At 39.5% G+C, this 21,820-nt stretch overlaps 1 protein-coding gene and 1 long non-coding RNA gene across 5 annotated transcripts; one reads left to right on the forward strand and one right to left on the reverse strand.

Moving 5' to 3' along the window:
- The first annotated feature begins 1,147 nt into the window (after positions 1-1,147).
- On the forward strand, positions 1,148-15,860 carry ark2cb (arkadia (RNF111) C-terminal like ring finger ubiquitin ligase 2Cb). 4 transcript variants are annotated; one of them, XM_028456596.1, is made up of 8 exons: positions 1,148-1,388; positions 6,999-7,323; positions 8,212-8,340; positions 9,021-9,150; positions 9,275-9,379; positions 10,663-10,758; positions 11,178-11,281; positions 14,863-15,860. In XM_028456596.1, the coding sequence occupies exons 1-8, from the start codon at positions 1,328-1,330 to the stop codon at positions 14,978-14,980; spliced, it is 1,068 nt and encodes a 355-aa protein (XP_028312397.1). In that variant the 5' UTR covers positions 1,148-1,327; the 3' UTR covers positions 14,981-15,860. The 4 variants fall into 4 exon arrangements, 3 of the variants coding, with proteins under 3 accessions (XP_028312397.1, XP_028312398.1, XP_028312399.1); XM_028456597.1 differs by having other exon boundaries at positions 10,675-10,758; XM_028456598.1 differs by lacking the exon at positions 1,148-1,388 and adding an exon at positions 6,235-6,868.
- Positions 10,923-12,803, reverse strand: LOC114469272 (uncharacterized). Its single transcript, XR_003674748.1, has 3 exons — positions 12,702-12,803; positions 12,539-12,602; positions 10,923-11,258 (listed from the first exon to the last, which is right to left on the reverse strand). It is a non-coding gene; the product is annotated as an uncharacterized LOC114469272 (long non-coding RNA).
- Positions 15,861-21,820: the final 5,960 nt, after the last annotated feature.

A 21,820-nucleotide genomic window follows, 5' to 3' on the forward strand; every position in this document is an offset into this window, starting at 1 on the left:
TTTTTGCCAATTTCACCACATTCAAGATTTGTCATGCCCATTATTTGCCAGTTTACACTAACTGTTCCTACTTTTTAAATTACATTACCCTAACTCCCCTCCCCCATCTCTGCCACTTTTAAGCCAATATTGGCACTTTTTCTTCTTTTAGGCCACCCTAATTTGCAACTTTTAACTAATTTCTGTGGTTTTAAAAACACCATTTCACCACATTTTCCACCATTTTTGGTCACTTTTAACTTGTTATATATATAAATACTGTATATAGTCATCTTTAAGATGATTATATACTATGGCACACACAATAATAAACTTCATGGATAACAGTGGATAGAAAATCAGATCAATAAATAAGTCTTTATCACAGATTCATAGAACAATGGACCATCATTATGACTTTATGGATGGACCCAAAAAATCTCTCCCCTTTATTCCTCCTTATAGATGGCCCTGTCTCCACATGACTGTTTTTCCATGTCCATGACTGTGTTTAACCACCTTCAGGTACATTGGGGATCCCTGGGGACCCCCACTGTACTGTAATTGGTTTATATGTGCCGAATCTTGAACGTGGAAAAAAAAAGTGGCAGAAATGGGAGTAATGTAGCAAAAACGCATTATTAGAAGCAAAAATATGACAAGAAAAAGTTGTGAAAATAGGTCAAAATATGCCAAGTTTGGTGTAGTTGCTGAAAAACTGTAAAAATTAGTAAAAATGGGCTAAAATTGTTCAGAAAATACTTTTAGTTTCTTAATGGCATCTGATGACCCCCTCCTAGTGTCACGCGACCTTGAATGGGTTCATGAACCCAAGATTGAGAACCCCTGGTCTAGGGTACAGGTGTGGTGTTTTAAATTAGTATATAAAATTAGTCATTACTTTTTAGATAAATTAAATCTATGGATTGTGACGGGCAAAATATTCCAACCCCTGGTTCCAGACTGAGTCTAAATACTGGGGTTTTTTTCTCTGAAGTGCCGCATTCAGGAGTTCAAAAGAGGACATTGATTTTCCACAGTGGTCGACCTTATTTGGCTTTAAGTTAAAGAATGAAACACCAGGCTGTTTATTGGTTAAATCCCGCTCCATCACAGCTGAGCAGGATAACCTAGAAATACCTCTGGCATGTAGCGCTACAGCAGCACCCCCTGTCGGTGTAGACAGGCAACAACATGCGTGCTTTTGTCATCGTCGGTCAGAGACTCAGACAGACTGAGCCCAGCTTCGGTGTTAGCAGCAGCCGCCGCCTGAATGTAGACCCGCATGGGCTGCTGCCACTCCGACTCTCTGAAAAACCCGGCGGAATCATAACACAAGGATCCCAGGATGGTGTTAGTGCATGTCGGATATCTGGTTCTTCCCGTGTTCGGCTCAGTCAGAAACAGAGGTACGGTCTTTGATCCCCTACATCGATCCCCAAACATGTGCCCTGTTTATCTTAATATTCACTGCAGCTGCAGGCTAGCTAGCTAGAGCTTAGCCGCTGGCTCGGCTCCTGTGAGCTAACCTAGCATTTACGATCATTTCCGTATTACCTTCGATCTATATGTTTTCATAGCAAAAAAAAAAAAAAAAAAAAAAGAGGGTAAAAAAAAATCTCAAAATAAACCGTGTGCTATGTGTCTCCGGTGTTAACACGCCCGATGTTAAAGCTAACGCCGCTGCTACAGAGAAGCTAGCTGACTGATCGGGTCGGTCTACGTGCTGGATCGCAAACTCCTTAGTGCGAACCGCTACAGATACTCAAAAACCGTATTCCTGTTTATCAATCAAATCCGGCTGGTATGACTCACCAACCTCATTTTAAAATAGACGATATTGCTTAATTTAATCGTGGTTACTTTGTAGTTGCGTTGTAAAATACTGCAAAATAGACGTAAGCCGCTCTTGCTCGTGTTTCGGTTCAACTGGTGAACGTTATTATCGGTGACCGACTTCCGACGTTTCCCTCGGTCGCTAATAAAAACGACAGCTGTCGACAGTGGAACGTAAAATCTTATAAACGCAGGCGATTAGTTCAGGAAACTACTATTCAGATAAAAGTTGAATGTGTCTGAGCTGCTCTAGCTGTATCAATATTTACCGGCGTCGTTTGGCGTCAATGTAGGTGTGCTGCTTTAACGCTTTTATTAAAATGGTCGAAGGTGAGCTGAAATGTGTGTCAAAAGTCATTTATGGTAAGTTTTAAACTTCATTAATTGCAGAAATCGCCCCCCGTATCGGTTTAAACATCCGTCGTTGCTCGTGGCGCAGTCGGAAGTAGGTCACTAGTCAGTTCGGTCTCCATTAGACGCGCTACATCAGCTATCGTATCCGTGCCTGTATGATGTCATTTGAAGATCATCCGCTTGTGCTAACGTTTGCATTAATTTTCACCAACGCAATGCTGCCAAATTACTACCAAAATAAATCATCAGCGAATCAGTTTATGTATTTATGTCGAGTCTGTTTTGGTGGCGTAAAAAGCAACTTAGCAGCTGTTTAGTTTGAAGGAAAGAAGGCAGACGGACAGGCTTTCTTAACGCGAGCTCCGCGGTCACAGCTAAACAGACGAATGATAATCAAGCTACAGTGTAACATTAACTTGACAACAGTGGCATCAGTGATTTCATTGTGCTTTTATTTCTGTTCTTATTTCCCTGTTTCATAGTATGGAGGCTGGCTCTACATTCTGCATTTATCAGATCTTTGTCGTCCCCCCCATTGTGTAGCTAATGATCATCTGCTGCTGTGTGGTGTGGCGTGGCCTCTGCCTGTTCTCTGCATTTAGCTGTATTGTGATCCCCCTTCTTCATTTCCTCTTTCCATCAGAAGACGACATTGGTATTAAACGCACCCCCCTTTTTTTCCAAGACTGTGTTGAGCTGTAGACTTTTCCATGTTAAACGGACTAAAAAAACCAAACAGTTGCTAACACATAATCCAGAGCACATTTTTTTTTTGTCTTTTTTCCTGTCAAATTGCTGTAGCACTGAGTATTTTTTTATTTTTTTTTAGCTCATTCTTTATTAGATATCAGTTGAATGTCATTCTGTACCTCCCATCCAGTCTTTTATTAGACAACATGCTGTAAATTCCTGTAAAGTGGATACATTTTGCATGAACTCAAATTTTTTTGCACTGCATCCTTTGAACACCAGAATTCGGCTCATCTTCCTTCTCTCTTCACACAAAAAAAGGTGCAATGTACGTGACCAAAGTGACCTTCAAAATGAACAGAGAAAAAAAAAAAAAAGCATGCTGATTGGAGCTCCACATGCATGCACGCCATTGCAATTGTCAGTGAACGCTGATGTCATGTGATCACTGTAGATGACCCTGATGGTACACTGCACCTACCCTCGACGACCTGCCATAACTGTCTCCATTTTTTTGTGTAATCCTTTTGTTCCCCTTTGCAAAAAAAGAAGAAAAAAAAGCTTGGAATCACACTGAATTCTCGTTTTAACAGACAATCTGAAATAATCTAAACATTTCCGTAGGAAAACTGCTGCTCACTGGTGGTTCATCACTTTCCCCAATTTACCCCACTAACATGAGGCCAAAATGCTATCCATTTCACAGGGATGCCTATTTTCCTGCACTGCTAAAAGAGATCCTCTATTAGTAATAACTTCTTTATTGTTTGGTTGTGGTCTCTCTTTACCTTTTGTTCTGGTAATAGTATTTTCAATGCATGGTCACATTTTATGATTCATAATTTTTTCGTTTTGTTTTTTCTACATTGACTATAGTGAAAAAAAAATCCAATGTAATCTTTCTGTAGCAAAGATGTACCCTGCTGTACTGAAATCATGTGCTGTAGCCAACACGTCTGCTCATTGGATGCTGCTTTTTGTTCTTTTTTAACCCTATATGGAGCATGGTGGGCCTTGCCTTCAGTCTATGTTGTTTATTTTTGTTGCATGGATTTATACTATTTATTACGAGAAAAAGGAGAAAAAACAAACAAATTTCACAGATACTAATAATTTTTCAATAAAGAATATAGTGTTTTTCCTAACCTTCAGTGTGCTTCTTGCTGATTTCCATTTATTGTCCTCCTCTCCCCCCACCCTTGTCCCTACCTGCCCTTCCCATCCTCTTCCCACCTCCTTCACCCGTCCTCCCCTCCACCTTCCTTCCCTCCCACCCCTCCTCCTCCCACTGTGACAAAGATAGATGATTTCCACGCTTCCTCCATCACAGGGCCTCGAATGAGTCTATCTGCTGTCATTCATGGTTATCGTACTCACTGAGACGCTTGAAAACGCAGCGTGCTTCTACTTCTTGCAGTCTAGACGCGAGCTTTTGACCCGCAGCAGCAAGGTCACCTCTTGTCTGCTCCAGCCAAGCCTGGCCTGGCCTCATGTCAAGCTGGAAAAAAAAACACATCTACTTCTAAGGCAAACAGCTTATCCTCCTCTGGCTCAGATTTAAGAAAAGCTGTGCTGCTGTTTTCAAGTGCGCTCCTAGTAAATGCAATGTAGACTTTGCCTATTATTATTATTATGATTTGTTAAAGGATGTTTGCTGTGCACCATAAAAAAGCCAACCTTAGATTTTATGTGGTTTAAGCAAGCTAGGTTTATTTCCTGTAATCTTGACAAAGTTTAGCAAATTTTGAAGTCCTCATCAAAGCTAAGCTATCACAACAATCTTTGATTTAAATAACTGTCTGGTTTTAAACAGAATTAAAACCACATTGCACCACCACAGTACAAAGTGTTCTGACTTCTACTCGCTGTTGAGTTTTGACGGCGGCCTCTTCTCTGAGGTTGCCAAATAGCTGTGGTTGGAGAAAGTTAAAAGAAAAAACAGAAGCACTCGAGCTATTTCCTTTAAACTCCTGAATGTTTAAATATTAAAGGGATCCTCCACTGTTTTTACAAGTTTGGCCTAAAACCTTTAAAATGTTTTTATTAGAAGATCTATGCATGATTATGCACCATATTTATTTAATTGCCTTTTAAAATCAGGACTACTTTACAGTTTAAGAGCCTGTGTTCCTCCATTTTTTAAATCACGTGATTGATGATGTCACACTGCCCCACTGTCTGTAAACATCCCATTGTTTTTTATTGGGGTGAAGCATTCAGCCTGATTTTTACATCATTTAGCAGCTTTTTCAGTCAAAATGACAATGTGTGCTGTTTTTGGTTGCTCTAAATCAATCATGAAAAGTAAAAGATGCCGATGTAAACCTCATTACCGAAAGAGGATAAAAACTGTATTGACTAGGGCTGAGCGATATGGGCCAACAATGATCTGAATATTTTTTCTCAAAATGGCAATATACGATATGAATCTAGACATTTTTGATTCAATGTCTTGCTAGAAAGACAATTCTGGGTAAAATTTTCTGATGCAAAATATCACACAGGCACATTTATTAACAAACAGCTGCACAGTATGTGGCACTTTTTGCCTTTTTCTCCTATAAGGGACAGCACGTGTGAGTGAGTTTTGTAGTTTAGGGGAAGGTCTGGGTTAGAACGTACTCAGAAATACATCTGAGTTTTTCATGCTGCTCTGAGATGTAGTGAAAGCAGCAACTCCTAAAGAGTATTTTAATACAAAATAAACTTAATACATATAAATTGATATAGGTGATATTTTCTATATTGCCAAAATGGAAAACTCCCAACATCTTGAATCTCGATGTATTGCTCAGCCCTAGTTGTGACCCGAAAAAACCATCTGTCAACAGTTCCAACTCTGGTTTTGCTAACTTCAGCAATCAGAGTGTCAGCCGCACACTGTTTAAGGGAGAGTAAATGTACCTTTGGAGAGCTCTTCTTCTCTGCTTCTTTGTCTACTGCCAAACCTCATGTTGGAACCGTCGCCCCCTGCAGCACAAGTTCTCATTTTGATCTAAAAAGCTGCTAAATGATCTAAAAATCAGGCTGAATGTTTCACTCCAATAGAAAACAATGGGATGTTTACAGGTGACATCATCAATCACGTGATTTCAAGATGGAGGAACAGAGGCTCTTAAACTGTAAGGTAGTCCCATTTTAAAAAGGCAATAAAATAAATAAGGTGCAAAATATGTGTTTTGTTAAACATAGATCTACTAATAAGAACATTTGGTAACACTTTACTTAAAGTCGTGTACACAAGGCTGACATTACACTGTCATTATCCGTCATTAGCATGAATAAGGTGTCATGAAGGCCTTCATTAAGTGTCGTTTGCTAAATTATGACATCTTTCGCTAAATTGTGACACCTTTGGAGCAATGTTGGCATTTTTGGGTTAGGTGGAGGGATCTAGCTGAGTTAGGTAGGGTAACAGCTTTTATTGACAGCCTTCATGACACCTTATTCAGGTTAATGACAGGTGTAATGTCACCTTTATGCATAAAACTTCAAGTAAAGTGTTATTGAACATTTCAAAGATTTTAGGCCAAACTTGTAAAAACAGCGGAGGATCCCTTTAAAAAGAATGGTAGAGCTGCTCCGACTGCAAGACACAGTCAAGGCCAGTGAAGCACAGATGCATAATGCTCATTTATTGCCAGGGTTTGATTTCCCATAAATGCTGAGTGGTTGTAGATATCTATAGTCTATGCACGGCACCAGCTCAGTTTATGTCCTGCAGACAGCCAGGTGCTAATGGCTTTACCTAGTGTGCACCGGCCTGCTGTCAAGCTGCAGAAAATTACAGCGAGTGAGCCTCACTGAAGACCAAACATGAATACTGGTAGAGCTCGTCTGATCTGATCCAGTGTCAGAAGACCGGGAGTCGCTCCGGGAGGTCGGACTTACAGTTAAAGAATTCAAAGCTCATGACTCGTCACGTGCAGCATCCAAAACGGTTTTCATTTTCATGGCACATGTGGTAACCATCATTCTCCCACCCCACTGAAGTAATTTTCTCCCCTAGGTAAGAGGTAGGGCTTCATTAACATGCTATATCACACTCGCACACAGTGACAACACATTTCATCCACTATTAAATTCCAGCTAATCTTCTTCCACAGGAGCAATGACGACTTGTTGCTTCTCCTCCACAGGATCCCATTTCAACCGGCAACAGCAGCAGCAGCAGCACAGCCATGCTACCTCTTGCCGGCACTTCCAGTTAGGTCCTCAGGCCCCGCTGCCCATGGACTTCCCCATGCCCCACCCAGGGCAGCCACAGTCAGGCATGAACCCCCACCTGGCCCCACCCGCCCACCAGCATGGCCCCCCGCTCCACCCGCCCCTCAACCCCCTGCCAGCGCCCCAGTTCCAGGACATCCCGGCCCCTCCCTTCCTACCTCAGGCATTACACCAGCAATACCTCCTTCAGCAGCAGATCCTCGAGGCCCAGCACCGACACATCCTGCCACCCTCCAGGTAGCCATGCTGTACATCACTAGAAGTCATCAATTGTGCATTTAAACGCTAGAATTCTTAAAGTGTTACATGACCAAACAAGATCACCTGGAGAGTGTAAACCTACGGCAAGCACCAAATAGTCACCCCCAGATATTGTCCATGATCTGGATCATTGACCCTGATCATTTTGCCATGATCATTCATTCTTTAAAGGGATGGAAAACATTTTTTGTCCCCATTAATACCGAAACAGTATGTCCAAATGTGTGGACACACTCATTTTTTCTTTGGAAAAATCGCGATGAAAGGTGCTATCTGGATAAAACTCTGAAGATATTGACGAAGCAACCCAACACAACTGCGTCAAACTTCATAAAGATCGATCAATCACGCACCAAGAAAGGAAATTTTCCAATTTTGCCAATGATGTCCAGAATCAGTATATTGATTCGGATCCCATCCAAAATTGAATAGATCTTCCATGTTGTAACATCTGCCTTTGGTTAAATGTTTGTCAAAATCCATTAAATCAGTGGTTCTGACCCCAAGGTTGGAAAACGTGCGTTCAGTACTTTTGACGTAATCTTTTAACAGACAAACAAATGAATAAACCGCCTTATTAAATATAATATTATTTAACATATATTTGCTGTTAATTTGCCAGAAAATGCAGTCGTTGCGCTTAACATTTGTAGATAATGTAATGACATACTCCATACCAGCAGGTGGCACAATGGTGGCTACCATGTGGATGAAATCATTTAAAGGTTTCCCAGTGCCATAGGACTAATTTCAATGGCTAAGGTTTCAAATGGAAATAGTTGTTTATTGTAATGCAAGATTTACATATTTTAAACACTGGGTTTCTCAGAATGTTGTTTTTGAACACTTGTTTTGTTCCAATAGACGAACACCAGAACGCGTTCCTCACCAGCCCCACAGACTGCGGCCGGGGTACGAGTTCGGCCCTCCTCTACATGTTCCTCCTCAGCCTGTGGTGCAGCAGCCTCGTTACCTGGCTGAGGGCACAGACTGGTGAGAACACATCTGACGTGATTGATATGAATTTACTCAATTAGGGCCAGAAATGTAGTTTAAAAATAAGGAACAGTTAAAACTGGCAAATAATGGGCATGAAAAAGTGTGAATGTGGTTGAATTGGTAAAAAAAACCCAAAAAAAAAGCCATGAAATATGGTGAAAAGTGACAATAATGGGTCAATATATGTAACATTAGGTGGGAAAAGTGGTGGAGAGGGTTTATAAGTGCTGAAAGTGGAGGAAATTTGATGGAGAAGTGGCAGAAATGGGAGTCATGTAGCAAAAATGCATTAAAAGGAGCAAAAATATGGCAAGAAAAAGTGATGAAAATATGTTAAAATATGGCAAGTTTGGTGTAGTTGCAGATAAAGGGAAAAAGTAGCAAAAATGGGCTTAAATTGTTCAAAAAATATTCATAGTTTCTTAAAGGCATCTGGCAACCCCCTCCCAGTGTCTCACAACCCCAAAGTTGAGAAGTCCTGGTCCAAAGGACAGATTAATGCATTTGATATTTAGCTGATGCTCTTCTGAAGAACCTGAACCTATAACTACACAGTGTTTCTGACTGACCAGCATTTTTTACATTTTTTGTCATGTGTAACATTTATTATTGTGAATGGTCCCTTGGGGGATGAATATTTTATTAAACTTAACTCTTTATTGGTCTCTGTTCAGGGATCTAAGTGTAGATGCTGGTCTTCCTCCACACCAGTATCACATCCACCCGCTGCCACAGCACTATCAGCACTACTTGACCTCTCCAAGGATGCACCACTTCCCCAGAAACAACGCCTCAACACAAGTGGTGAGCCCTTTCCTTTCCTCCTGACTCCCCTCTGGGTGTCTCAGATCAATCTAATGTGTTGGGGGCTCTGTAAGTTTCTGCAGCAGAGCTAAAGCCTGAGCTTCTTTTTTTTTTTCATCTCTAGGTTGTCCATGAGATCAGAAACTACCCGTATCCCCAGTTGCACTTGCTGGCTCTGCAGAGTCTCAACCCCTCCCGCCATGCATCTGCAGTCAGAGAGAGCTACGAGGTTAGTGTGACGACATCCTCTCTGTCTCCTCAGCAGATGCAGCAGCCTGCCCTCATTTCTTACTGTTATCTATGTGACTAACGGGTCTTTAATTATCTGAGCTTTTAACCTGGTACACTAATCAGGATTTTTCTAAATTTGCAGAGATGTTTTATCTGTTACAGACCCCACAAATGAAGATAAAAAAAAATCCAATTCTGTCCCACCAATGATCTGCCTCCAAGAAATCTTACGTGATAAAACAAGATCCAACAACAGGATCTAATCCTGCCCTCGAAACTACTCGGAATTTTCTGACCTCATACTTGGAAAAAATGACTTGGAACCAGTAGCGCCGCCAGGATTTTAATTGTGGGTGGGCCCCGAGAAAACTGGACGGGCCAGTTAATAATAGTTAATATTAAAAACAATAAAAAAAAAAGTCTGTTCCAGTGCTTTTCTGTGACATTGACGCTGCATTCAAGGCAACTCTGAACTATGTGTTTCTCAGTTGAAAATTCAGAGAAATTCTAATAAAGGCAATAATGTTCCTGTGATTAAAGCTATCATTATTCAGAATGGAAATGTTTTATTGGCCCAAAAACACAAGGCAACATTATGTTGCATATTTCAGCAAAAAGGCATTCAAAAGTGATTCATATAATACTTTAAGGGCCCAAGTAAAAAAGCATTTTAATTTCTTTTTAAAATCATAAAAAAACAGCTTATTTTAAATCTAAAGGAAGTAACATAAGTAAACAAATAAAGTAAATAATTTGTGAACGTAGTGAAATTTTATATATTATTTGCAAAGTTTTTAGCATTAAAACGCTTTTAATCACTGTTTTACCGCTGACATGTGGCTCTGCACGGTGCCATCATTGTTATGAGACGTCAGACAAATTATTAGATATATTATGTTATTGGATGAACAGCATCTGGGTGTATTAAAATGGGTGGGCAGGTGCTTGGAATGCCACCTGAAGCCTAAAAAACATAAAATAATCTGACATTTGCCATCCTTGGTTGGGAAGGGGGAAATTGGACAAAAACAGCCTGATTGTCTTTGTGTGTACCTCGCTTTAGGGGCTTCGAATAATTAAGCTGCCTTTTTATTCTCAAAATTAATTTCTAGTTCATTGAGTTTTTTTTTAATGCTTTCTCCCAATGTGCAGCAAGAATTCACTGAAAGCCAGTAAAAACTGCCCCACTTTGATGTTTTCTAATTAATTACAAGCTAACACAGACAAACGGTGGTCTTTCAGGTGTAACTTGACACCCCTAAATCACATGCTCCTTTGCAGGAGCTTCTGCAGCTGGAGGACAGGCTGGGCAGTGTAAACCGAGGAGCAGTTCAAATTACCATAGAGCGATTCACCTTCCCCCATAAATACAAAAAGGTAAGACAGGAGGGGGCTTCTTTGTGATGTGGAGGATGCATGAAAGATAATGGAGGAGGAGGAGGAGGAGGAGTTCACAGCCTGGTCATGAAGCTCAGAAGGTGAAGAGAGGAGACATTTTGGCTGAAAAATCTGACCAGTTTGGTTTGCAGATCAGTGGGAGGGTGCAGTGTGTTCACTCAGTTCAAGGCGAGGATGACTCATCCAGCAGATACGTGTGTGGAATGAATTTATAGAAATGTCTGGATTGAATATGACTTACAGCTCTGTGTAGACTGTTGGATCATTTGGCTCATGCTTTTCCATCTGACGTCTACTTCTTATTTCTCACAGGGAAGAGTATTTTTATCCCAGGCTTTACTTGAGTCACAGCGAGCGACGGCTGGAGCACTTAATGAAAGCGTGTGTGCTCTGTGCAGAGAATACCCCAGGACCTGAAGATGTGTCTGGATGATGAGGAGCTGGACACCGATGAGAAGTGCACCATCTGCCTGTCGATGCTGGAGGATGGAGAGGACGTCAGGTGCAGCTAAGAGCTTGTTTTTACACACACCGTTCCATTCCTGCTTTAACAACAGGCCTGAGCTACAGCTCGTGCCTTTGGTTTTTTACGAGTCCTGAGTCAACACCTGGGGGGATTCTATCAACACTTACAATTGTTGCCATCATTGAATCGTGCACGAAGTAACAAACATGACTAAAAGCAGCTCTAAAGAGTATTTCTGCATGAAATGAAAAGGACTCTCAGTGATACTGTTGTGCAGGGCTGTCAAACTCATTTTGGTTCAGGGCCCAAACACAGACCAGTTTGATCTGAAATGGGGCGCAGATTTTAGATGGTGAAAAAAAGCAATTTTCCACATGTAAATTATAAATACAGGAAAAAGGAGCATGTCAAGGACCAAATAGAAAACACTTACAATAACCAAGCATTAAATGACTGACCTCAGTCCATGCAGATTCAACATTTCTAAATTCTTTAATTTTGCTGCCAATTTTTGTGTGGTTTTCAGGGGAATTTGGTGGGATTATTCGTGAGAAATTGCAGGAGCCCGCAACGTGAATTAAAAACACCAGAAGTATAGTTATGTTTGTATTGTTATAAGTAAAGAATATATATATATAAATTAAAACAAAAAATATTTAATTAAACTTAAATAATTAGCTCACACACAGCGTTTGTGAACAAAAATCCTTAAAAAAAAAACGCAATCCAACAGGATGTGCAGATGTGCACAGGTTCGTTCTGATACCCCCAAACTTCATGAAGGAGGGAGAGGAAAAATAAAAAATAATCCAACAGATTTTGTTTGGGAAATGGTAAATGGACTTGATTTTATATAGCGCTTTATCACCACTGAAACAGTCTCAAAGCGCTTTACATATCAGCTCATTCACCCAATCACTCTCACATTCACACACCAGTGGGACAGGACTGCCATGCAAGGCGCTAGTCGACCACTGGGAGCAACTTAGGGTTCAGTGTCTTGCCCAAGGACACTTCGACACATAGTCAGGTACTGGGATCGAACCCCCAACCTCTCGATCAGAAGACGACCCACTACCACCTGAGCCACGGTCGCAAAACAAAAAACAAACATTTAGCTACGTTTTAAACATCAATACCAACCGAACCTCATTAGCATTTTAGCGTTAGCCAAAAAACGTGCTCAAAGTTGGTCAAAACGAAAACCAATGGTAAAAAAAATGAGCATTAGTTTAAAATAAACTGTTGCCTACCATTCGGCGTCATTCTTTAAAAACAACTTAAATTCATTACCTTGAAGTTGAAGTTTAGCAGTTCTACTTCTCACGCACGGCCCGATGGTAGAAGTGTAAGGAATCTGTATGGAGGTTTGCAAGAGTAAATAATACTTTATAGCTTCTACGTATACGGTTGACACTTGATCGGTAACGTGTCGATATTATAGCAGAACACTTACCGAAATATGATGGTCCAAAAGTGTTTTGTTAGTCATTTTCCGTGGTTTGATTTAGAAGCCAACAACGTGCCACAGCTGAGACCGGTGAGGATGTCAATTACGTGATTTTAAAGGAAATGGTAAATGCGGGCAGCAAGACAGGAAGTGGACCCGCCAAAATAAAGCACCTGCAGTAAATGCGGGTTACATGTTACAAACATTTTGTTTACTATCCTGTCATTTTGTGTAATTCTGTTGTCAGATCCATACAGGATCTCCATTTTTAAGTTCCTTAATTTTTGTGTAATCATCAGCGGTATTTGGTGGGATTCTTTGTGAGAATTTGCAGAAAAAGTTCTTCCACAATTTGCGATAATAAATGACTAAAGCTATGGGATTATCATTAAAGCACAGGGAAATTTCAATCCTGTACAAACATTGTGGAGATTCAGTCATGAATTAGGAGAGACTGAAATATCTACAACTAAATTATTTGCTCATTAATACAATGATGAATGTTTTAATGCCAAATTTGGCCCCATAGCACTTGAGGTTGACACGATTGCTGTAGTGTTAGCGTTAAAGCACACGCAGCACATCCAGCATCTCGACAAGTGTTAGGGGGGTTTTTAAGCTTTGGTCACCTGCAGACTGTCACTGCGATTGTGTTTAAACAGATTCTGACCAATGTTGCAAAAATAATTTCAAAAAAAAAAACTGTAACTGTGAAAATCAACAGACTGAGTGTGACATTCAATCCTAAAAAACAATCATCAAAATCAAATAGTAGATGTCGTAGTTATGTTATGGATGTTTTTGTGGTACAGTATAATTCTAATATAAATGTTACTAAAGAAGGTATTTGGTTATAACATGTAAAATGGGAGGAAACAGAACTTTTTCAACTTTGGCCCTCTGAATGAGGCTAAAGGAATGCATATCACTGTAGCAAAACCATTATAAATTGAATTTTTCATAATACTGCCCCTTTAAATGTTTTTGCAGTGATTTTGTGTTTTTCTGCATTGTTATTTTTTTGTTGTCATTTTCTGTTTTTTTGGAATAATTTTGTGCCTTTGCATCTGGGGCCGCAAAAACTTGTCTGATCTCTTGTCTTAGTTTTGTTGTTGTTTTTTTTTTACTGTAAGCCTCAACAATGCTGTAATCTGGAGAAATGCTGCTCATTAGTGTAAACTGTAAAGTGTCCTTCTCAGACAATCTTCTCATCTTTAAATCTAAACACATTTACAAATGTTCGCCTACAGGACTCCACATCCCACAATGCAATGCTCAAAACTTTCAGAAAATGTCAACAAGGGAATGTTTACAGTGGAGAGCAAAACAAACATTTGAGCTACAATTTTAACCTCATATCATTTTTTAAGCAAACGATCTTGGATTTATTGATCTATAACAGACATAGGCAACTGGCGACCCGGGGGCCACATGCGGCCCCAAAGTAAATGTACAAAATGACAGAAATATACACAAAACATGAGCAAGAATACATTAAAAAATACAAAGAATTACAACGTTGCAGGAAAATACAGTAAAGGACAAGATAAAAACACTCCAAAACCACACAAAACTACTACAGAAATGAACAAAACGACAACAGAAATACACAAAATTACTCCAAAAAATATACAAAATTACAGAAAATGACAACAAAAGTATACAAAAAGACAAGAAAAATGCAAAAAATGACAGCAAACCCACACTACTAACAAATAAGCAAAACAACAGAAATACTCAAAAAAAAAAAAACACACAAAATGACACACACACAAATACACAATATGACTCCATAAAACATATACTTTACAGGAAAAATACACAAAAAAAAACAAACATACACAGAATGAAAGAAAAACACACAGATTTACTATAGAAACTCTTTGTTCTTTCCTGTATTAATGCTCAGATCACTGATGTTGATAATGTGACCCTCTGATCAAACAACACATTTTTTTCGGCCCTGGTGTAATAAAAGTTGCCTACCTCTGAACTTTAAGTTTGACACAATGTCTTTATCTGATAAAAAAAATCTTTGTCTCCAGCTTTTAACATGTAAACTAAATCTGATTAAGCTGCTTGTGACGATGCGACTCTACTGAATTCTTGAGAAAATGCACAAAATTCATCCCTCAGATTCTGACTTTTCTCTCGTGTGTGTTTCCAGGAGATTACCCTGCATGCACCTCTTCCATCAGGCGTGTGTGGACCAGTGGTTGGCCACCAGCAGGAAGTGCCCCATCTGCAGAGTGGACATTGAGACCCAGCTAACCACAGACAGTTGATAGCGCCTTCTGTCACTCCTGCAGCTTCTGGATCTGGTCTCGTTACTTCTTCTCCTCCTCCGCCTCCCTTTGGTACTGGGGGGGTGGGGGAGGGTCTCTGCCAAACACCCTTTTTCTCCTCTGCACCACCCCACGAGCCTGCCTGCCTTCTGAGACAACTGTGACAGAGGGAACAACAAAAGCACACACTCCTACAACACGACGAGGGATGGGGGGGGGGGGGATCGGATGCACCAAACAGGTGGTTGGACTGCAGCTAGGCGTGATCGGACTTTTGTTGGATGTAAACGTTAAAGCGTGGGCGTGTATGGACAGATGTGATGAAGGCTTCACACCTCTTTGTGTGCATTTCTCCATACGTCGACTAATAAGAGCGAGGAGTAGACACCCCCTAACCCTCCTCCTCCCCCCACCCCCGCCCTCACAGCTCAGTGTAATGCACTACGGTCCTCTGCTACCATGTGCAAACCAACCCCTCATCCCCCCCCAGGCCTGTGAAAAACCTCCCAGCTGCACTCTGCCCGAGCCCTCAGCACATCTGTACAGAACATTATGAAAACGATTAGCATGAGGCTGTTTGCTGTGAACTCTCGTAGCTGAACGCTTGTGGTGTGATGGAGTGTTAGTGCTCGAGTATTTAAAAGAGTAACAGTGTTGTGTAGCAAAGCAGACGCCTTTTTGAGAATATGTTTGTGTGAAAATCGTCCCCCACGCAGAGGGAGACGGAAGCTCTTTAACGGTCCATGTGTGTGATCATAGGTCAGGGGTTCTCAACCTTGGGGCCATGAGACACTGGGAGGGGGGGTCGCCAGATTCCTTCAACAAGCTAAGAATATTTTTTGGACAATGTAAGGACATTTTTGTTTATTTCTGCACCCAACTTGCCATATTTTTAACCTGTTTTCATCACTATTTCTGGTCATATTTTTACTACATTACTCCCATTTCTGCCACTACTTCATCAAATTTCAATTCCATTTCTGCACTTTTTTTTCCATTTTCAAAACACTTTTGGCACTTATAAACCCTTTCCAACACTTTCCACACATATTGACCCGTTATTGTTATTTAACCTCTTTTCACCATATTTCATGCTTAGTTTTGCCAATTTAATCACATTCATTTGCCAGTTTAAACTAATCGATCCTATCAATTGTTCCAATATTGACGCTTTGAACCCTTTTTTCTGTCTGTTTTTTGGCCACTCTAATTTGCATCTTTTAACCAATTTCTGTGGTTTTTGAAATCCAATTTCACCACCGTTTCCACCATTTTTGGTCACGTCTAACCCATTTTATTTCTGATTAAAACAAGGCTTTAGATCTTTAAGATGACGATATATTATGACCCAAATAATTCAAAATCTTCTGGATAACAGTAGATATTATTCAGATAAATAAATAAATGTGGTTATCACAGATTCATAGAACAAAGGACCATCATTTTGCTGACTTTATGGATGGACCCCAAAAATATCTCCCCTTTATTCCCCCTTATAGATGGTCCTGTCTCCACATGACTGCTCTTCAATGTTCATGTCTGTGTTCAACCACCTTCAGGTACAGTGGGGGTCCCCAGTCTCTGGAACCTTTATTTTGGGGGTCATGGGCTAAAAAGGTTGAGAACCCCTGTCATAGGTGACCAGAGAAAGTGCTACTTTGAAAAACAAAAGGCCAAAAATTGCTCTCGTGTGTCTAACATGGTTTTTGGGTTTGCAGTGAGTGCGTAGATGCCATGGGGTTTTAGTTACTGCCCTCGCTAGCTGCAGGCATGGCTTCCAGTGATGTGTGTACTAGTGTCGTAGTGGGGCCTCTGCGATCTAGAGCCGAGGCCTCAGATGTGCATGCTGTGTTGCAGGCTTGGGCTGTGTCGTTACTGTTATGGAACCGTAGAAACAGGGACTGTTGTGTGTCTGTGCATGTGGAGCGTTATTATTATAACGCAGATGAGAATAGGGCTGGGCAATATGGACCAAAATCTTGATATTTTTTCAAAAAATGCAGAAGTACGATATAAATCTCCATATTTTTAATTAAAAAAAAGTCAGACCAGAATAACAATTCAGGGTTAAATTTGCTGATGCAAAATGCCACACAGCTGTACATGTGCCACTTTTGGCTTTTTTTTCCCTCTAAGGGACAGCATGTGTGAGTGAGTTCTGTAGTGTGGCTTGTTTAGAGGAAGTTATGGGTTAGGACGCACACAGAAACATCTAACTGTGCTTTTCATGCAAGAAGTAAAACGAGTATTTTACTACTAAATTAACTATAAAAAAAATATCGATATAGGCGACATTGTAAATTTTTGTATCGCCTAAATAGAAAACTCGATATATCTTGAATCTCGATATATTGCCCAGCCCGAGATGAGAACGCAATAGGGCTGGGCGATATGGACCAAAACTCATATCTCAATATTTTTTTCTCAAAATGCTGCCAATACGATATAAATATTGATATTTTTAATTCAAATGAACAATTTGAAAAAATTCTGGGTTAAATTTGCTGATGCAAAATGCCACCTTTGGCTTTATTTCTCTATAAGGGACAGCACGTGTGAGTGAGTTCTGTAGTGTGGCTTGTTTAGAGGAAGTTATGGGTTAGGACACACTCAGAAATCCATCTAACTGTGCTTTTCATGCAAGAAGTGAAACTCCTAAAAAGTATTTTAATACTAAACAAGCTATTTTGAGTCTCGATATGTTGCCCAGCCCTAGATGAGAACGCACTTAACCCACTCATCTCCTGTCGACCAAAGTTGTCCTTAGACATCAATCTCAAACACCGTGTAGCATTTCACGATTCCCAACACGGGGTTCATGTCTAACAGCAACTCCTCCTCCTCCTCCTCTGTGGCCTCGCGCTCGTGGCATGATGGCGACGGTGAGCGGCCAAGCATGGGCTCCAGGACGCAGTGCCTGAGTCATGCCATCCGAGCAAATACAAACCTGACATTTGTATTTACTTTTTAACCAGAACCTTATTGCCTATCTGAACAAGCACACGCGATTTCCCGTATTACTCTATAAATCGCCTCCGTCGTGTTATCGGGTTCATATCATTTCACGTTTGCTCCCCACAGGTGGAAAAAAAAAAAAAAGAAGATAAATATATGACTGTCTTGTTTTTGAACAGGGAGAACCCAAACTAGTTTGCCTGTGATAAGTGCTAGAATGTGTATGATTGTCTCTCCCATGGTTAGCCCGTGTATGGTATTGCTAGAACAACTGTGATGCTTTTCAGTGGTAGAAGCTGTTTTCTCTATATCATGCATGAAACCATGTTGGCGTTAGTTCACTTGAAGGAGGGTGAAAGGGAGAAAAAGCCATCCATTTGAAAAATACCAAACAATTGTTGTCAACATTTAATTGATTTCACCAGGTTTTTTGTTTTGTTTGACCCCCACCCTCCCCTTTCCTATACATTTGTGTTCTTTATTTAAATTAAATGTTTGTTTGTTGTTTTTCTGCTCATTTGCCAATCTGGACGTGGTACTAATATGCCCAGTCCTTGTCCGTTTCAAACCATGGTGAAGAAAAAGCTGCAGTGCTGCAAAAAAACGTATTTATTGTCGTTCTAATGTAGCTTGTGTTTTGTAAATGCACTATAATATGGAGTTGCCTGATTTTATTTTTATTTTTGGTTTGGTGGTGTGGGTTCTTGTCCTTGGTTTTGTGTTTTTCTTACTCATTTCTAAGTATTCCCATGCTTCCTTGTGTACTATTGGAGGGTAACTTGACTGTTTGTGTTGCATTTTATTTCTTTTTTTTCTTTTTGTTTGTTTGTTTGTATGAATCCTCCATCCAAAAAACTACCGATGGATGAAAAATGGAGGCTTGCTAGTTCACATAGAATGCTGTGATTTAAAGATGCCTTAAGTATTTAACAATCATTATTTATTACTAACTGTAGCTAGCTAGCTATTGTGGTGGAATATTCAATGTGTCTATCTCATAACTTTGCAATTTAATCAATATATTTATTTAAAATAAGACAAAATATTACAAAAAAATGATACCTCATTATGCATTGGTAGGTGGGGATGCTTGTGCATGCGTCTGTGTTTTCTTTTACAAAGAAGAAGAAAAAATGATTCTTGTTGAGAATTTGACTGGGAGTGTCTCTCCTAATACATTTCTAGCCAGCATGGTGCTGTGGATTTGATCACATTCCACTTATGTCGTCTCCTTCGTTTGACTTCATTACGCTTTCAAACATCCTCCCACTTTGTCCTAAAAAGCAGATTTGTGGGCACAACCCTTACTTTCTGGTCAGTGCATGTTTTGGTCATTGAATTTTACGTTCAGGAATGGAAATCCAAAAACAAAAAAACCAGTGGTTATTTGATTTTCGTTGGCGTATTTATTTATCAGGGTTAAGAAGGGATAAACAAACGTTTAAAAATTGTTTGATTTTCAATTTTTGTTTCTAAAACAAAAAAAACAAAACAGAAATACCAGAGGAGAAAAACAAAAAAACGCTGAAGACTGAAAGTTATTATTTTCAAAAGAGCACATATGAGGACTTTTATCTTTATATTTTCCCATACTCTGAAATCATTTTTGTAATGGCAAAACACGGCTTGTCATCTGCAGAAATCGCTGCAAATATATTGCATCAAAGTGGGAGATTTTACACAGAAAATAGTTTAATGTGACTCACTGATATATATATATATATACACACACACGCATATATATGCATTGTGTTGAAATATGGGATTTGTCTTTATAGTGAGGTTTGAAATGGCCACTAGAAATACAGATTTTGTTAAATTATAATTGATAATTGTCATTAATGCACATAGTTACGAGTTAAAGTTGCTAAAGATTCCTTGTCTTCCTATGAAAACACACACTTAGCAAAATGGAGATTCAGGTTCATACCTCATTTATGGATTTTGCCACATCGAACTCCAAATGTGCATCAGTGAGTCGCGTTGAACCTATTTCTGTGCAAAATCTTGCTGAAAAACCTCTGCCACTCCCACTTTGGTGCGATATATTTGCAGCGATTTCTGCAAATGACGAGCCTTGTTTTGTCATTTCAAAAATAATTTCGGAGTACGGTTCCAAAGACATTTTAAACAGCAGGGAAAATATAGAGTTAACTTCATATATTTTGAGGCCAGAAAAATAGCAGCGTCCTCATATGTGTGCTCTTATTTTGAAAAGAACAACTTCCGTTCTCACCATAAAGAAAAACGGGCATTTTTTTGTTTCTGTCCTCAGGTATTTCTGTTTTTCAAAAAAAATCAACTGATTTTTAAATGTTTATTTATCCCTTCTTGACCCTGATAAAGAAATACGCCTTGATTTCCAATTTTAGTTTTTCAATTTGAAAACAAAAATCAAATAACCACTGTTTTTTTGTTTTTGGATTTCCATTTCTGAACATAAAAACTAAAACATACCCAGTCACGTTTGGGTTCATTTTTCTCCACGTGTGATCACATCTTTTACGATTATCCACCGTATCTGAATCTGAATTTGTGCGCGTACGTACGTACTAGGACCCGCTTGACGAGCTGTATTATTAATATTATTTGTTCTTAATGTACTGCTGGCATTTGCTTTTGTGTGGGGAAATCGGGACGTATCTAACATGCTAACTTGAGCCATTGATCTTTATTGAGCAAACTTCTGGTGTACTGTGGTTCTACAATATAGATGTTTTACACCTGGGTATAATAAGCTAACTACGTTTTCGGTGTGCATTTCTTCTTAATACTCTACTAATCCTGCAAATTCTTACTATAACATGTACTGGATTGAAACAAAGCTGGCTGGTCTTACTCCTATTCTGATTTTATTTCGTGCTCTCACTGGCCCTCACAGTGTAAACCCCCATAACTCCAGAGCGAACTGGACAGTAGCCATAGTATTAACTCAAGCTGATGAACCGGAATGAACAGTAGAACTTAAAGCACAAGCTTTTTAATGCATGTCCTTCTCAGGTTTTCCTATGTGTATGTGGGAGTAGCTCTGTAGATGTGTTTAATATGATGCTGTACCTTCTTGAATATTTCAGATGTTTCTTTGCTGCTGAAAAAAAAAAATATTATTAACCTGCCAGTGAAAAAGGGAAGTGGCCATCTTTGTACAACACACTGCTGTTTTGCTGTAACCGCGCAATGTTTTATGATCTTGAGTATTTTATAGAAAAGTAGAAGTATGTATCAATAATATGAAAGCAATAGCTAAATCATAATGAAGAATAACAATGATCAGTGAATATTGTGGAAAATCTTTAGATTCACTCTGGGTGGATTTTGTACTGTATTTATTACTAATGATGATGCAAAAATTTGCATAGCTTAACCCAAACTGTTCTGTCTCTTTTTTATTTATTGTCTTGTATATGATCTTTTTGTATGTGTTTTTCAAATAAACCGCCTAAAATGCTGAGAAAAAAACCCAACATATTTGTGGTTTCTATCGGAAATCAAAGAAATCAAATAAAAAACTTTACGAAGGATGAGAATTTATGGATTCATAAAACTTCGTAGAATAAAAAGTTCTGCCGTCACTTTAACAAGTCTGCTAAAAACAAATGTATTTAGTATGAAGTAGTGTTGCTGATGAATTATTGTCCAACTCTTGACATTTTAGTCAAAGTATTTCTATTTTGCGCATTATAAAAGTGACTGCCCTCTATGGGTTGAATCCCGGCTATTACAATTGAATTTCACTATTGGCTGAGAATGGTGGTTTGTCATGTTTTGGTGACCACTGTTGGCCCCGCCCCTTCAATAAAAACAAGCATCTGTCGACTAATCCGGAGCGAGTTGAATGGAGTGAGAGAATTGTGAATAGAGAGGAATAGTGAGTACTGAGCAGTA

Source organism: Gouania willdenowi, chromosome 9 (genome assembly GCF_900634775.1).
Source record: "Gouania willdenowi chromosome 9, fGouWil2.1, whole genome shotgun sequence".
Taxonomy (NCBI): Eukaryota; Metazoa; Chordata; class Actinopteri; order Blenniiformes; family Gobiesocidae; genus Gouania; species Gouania willdenowi.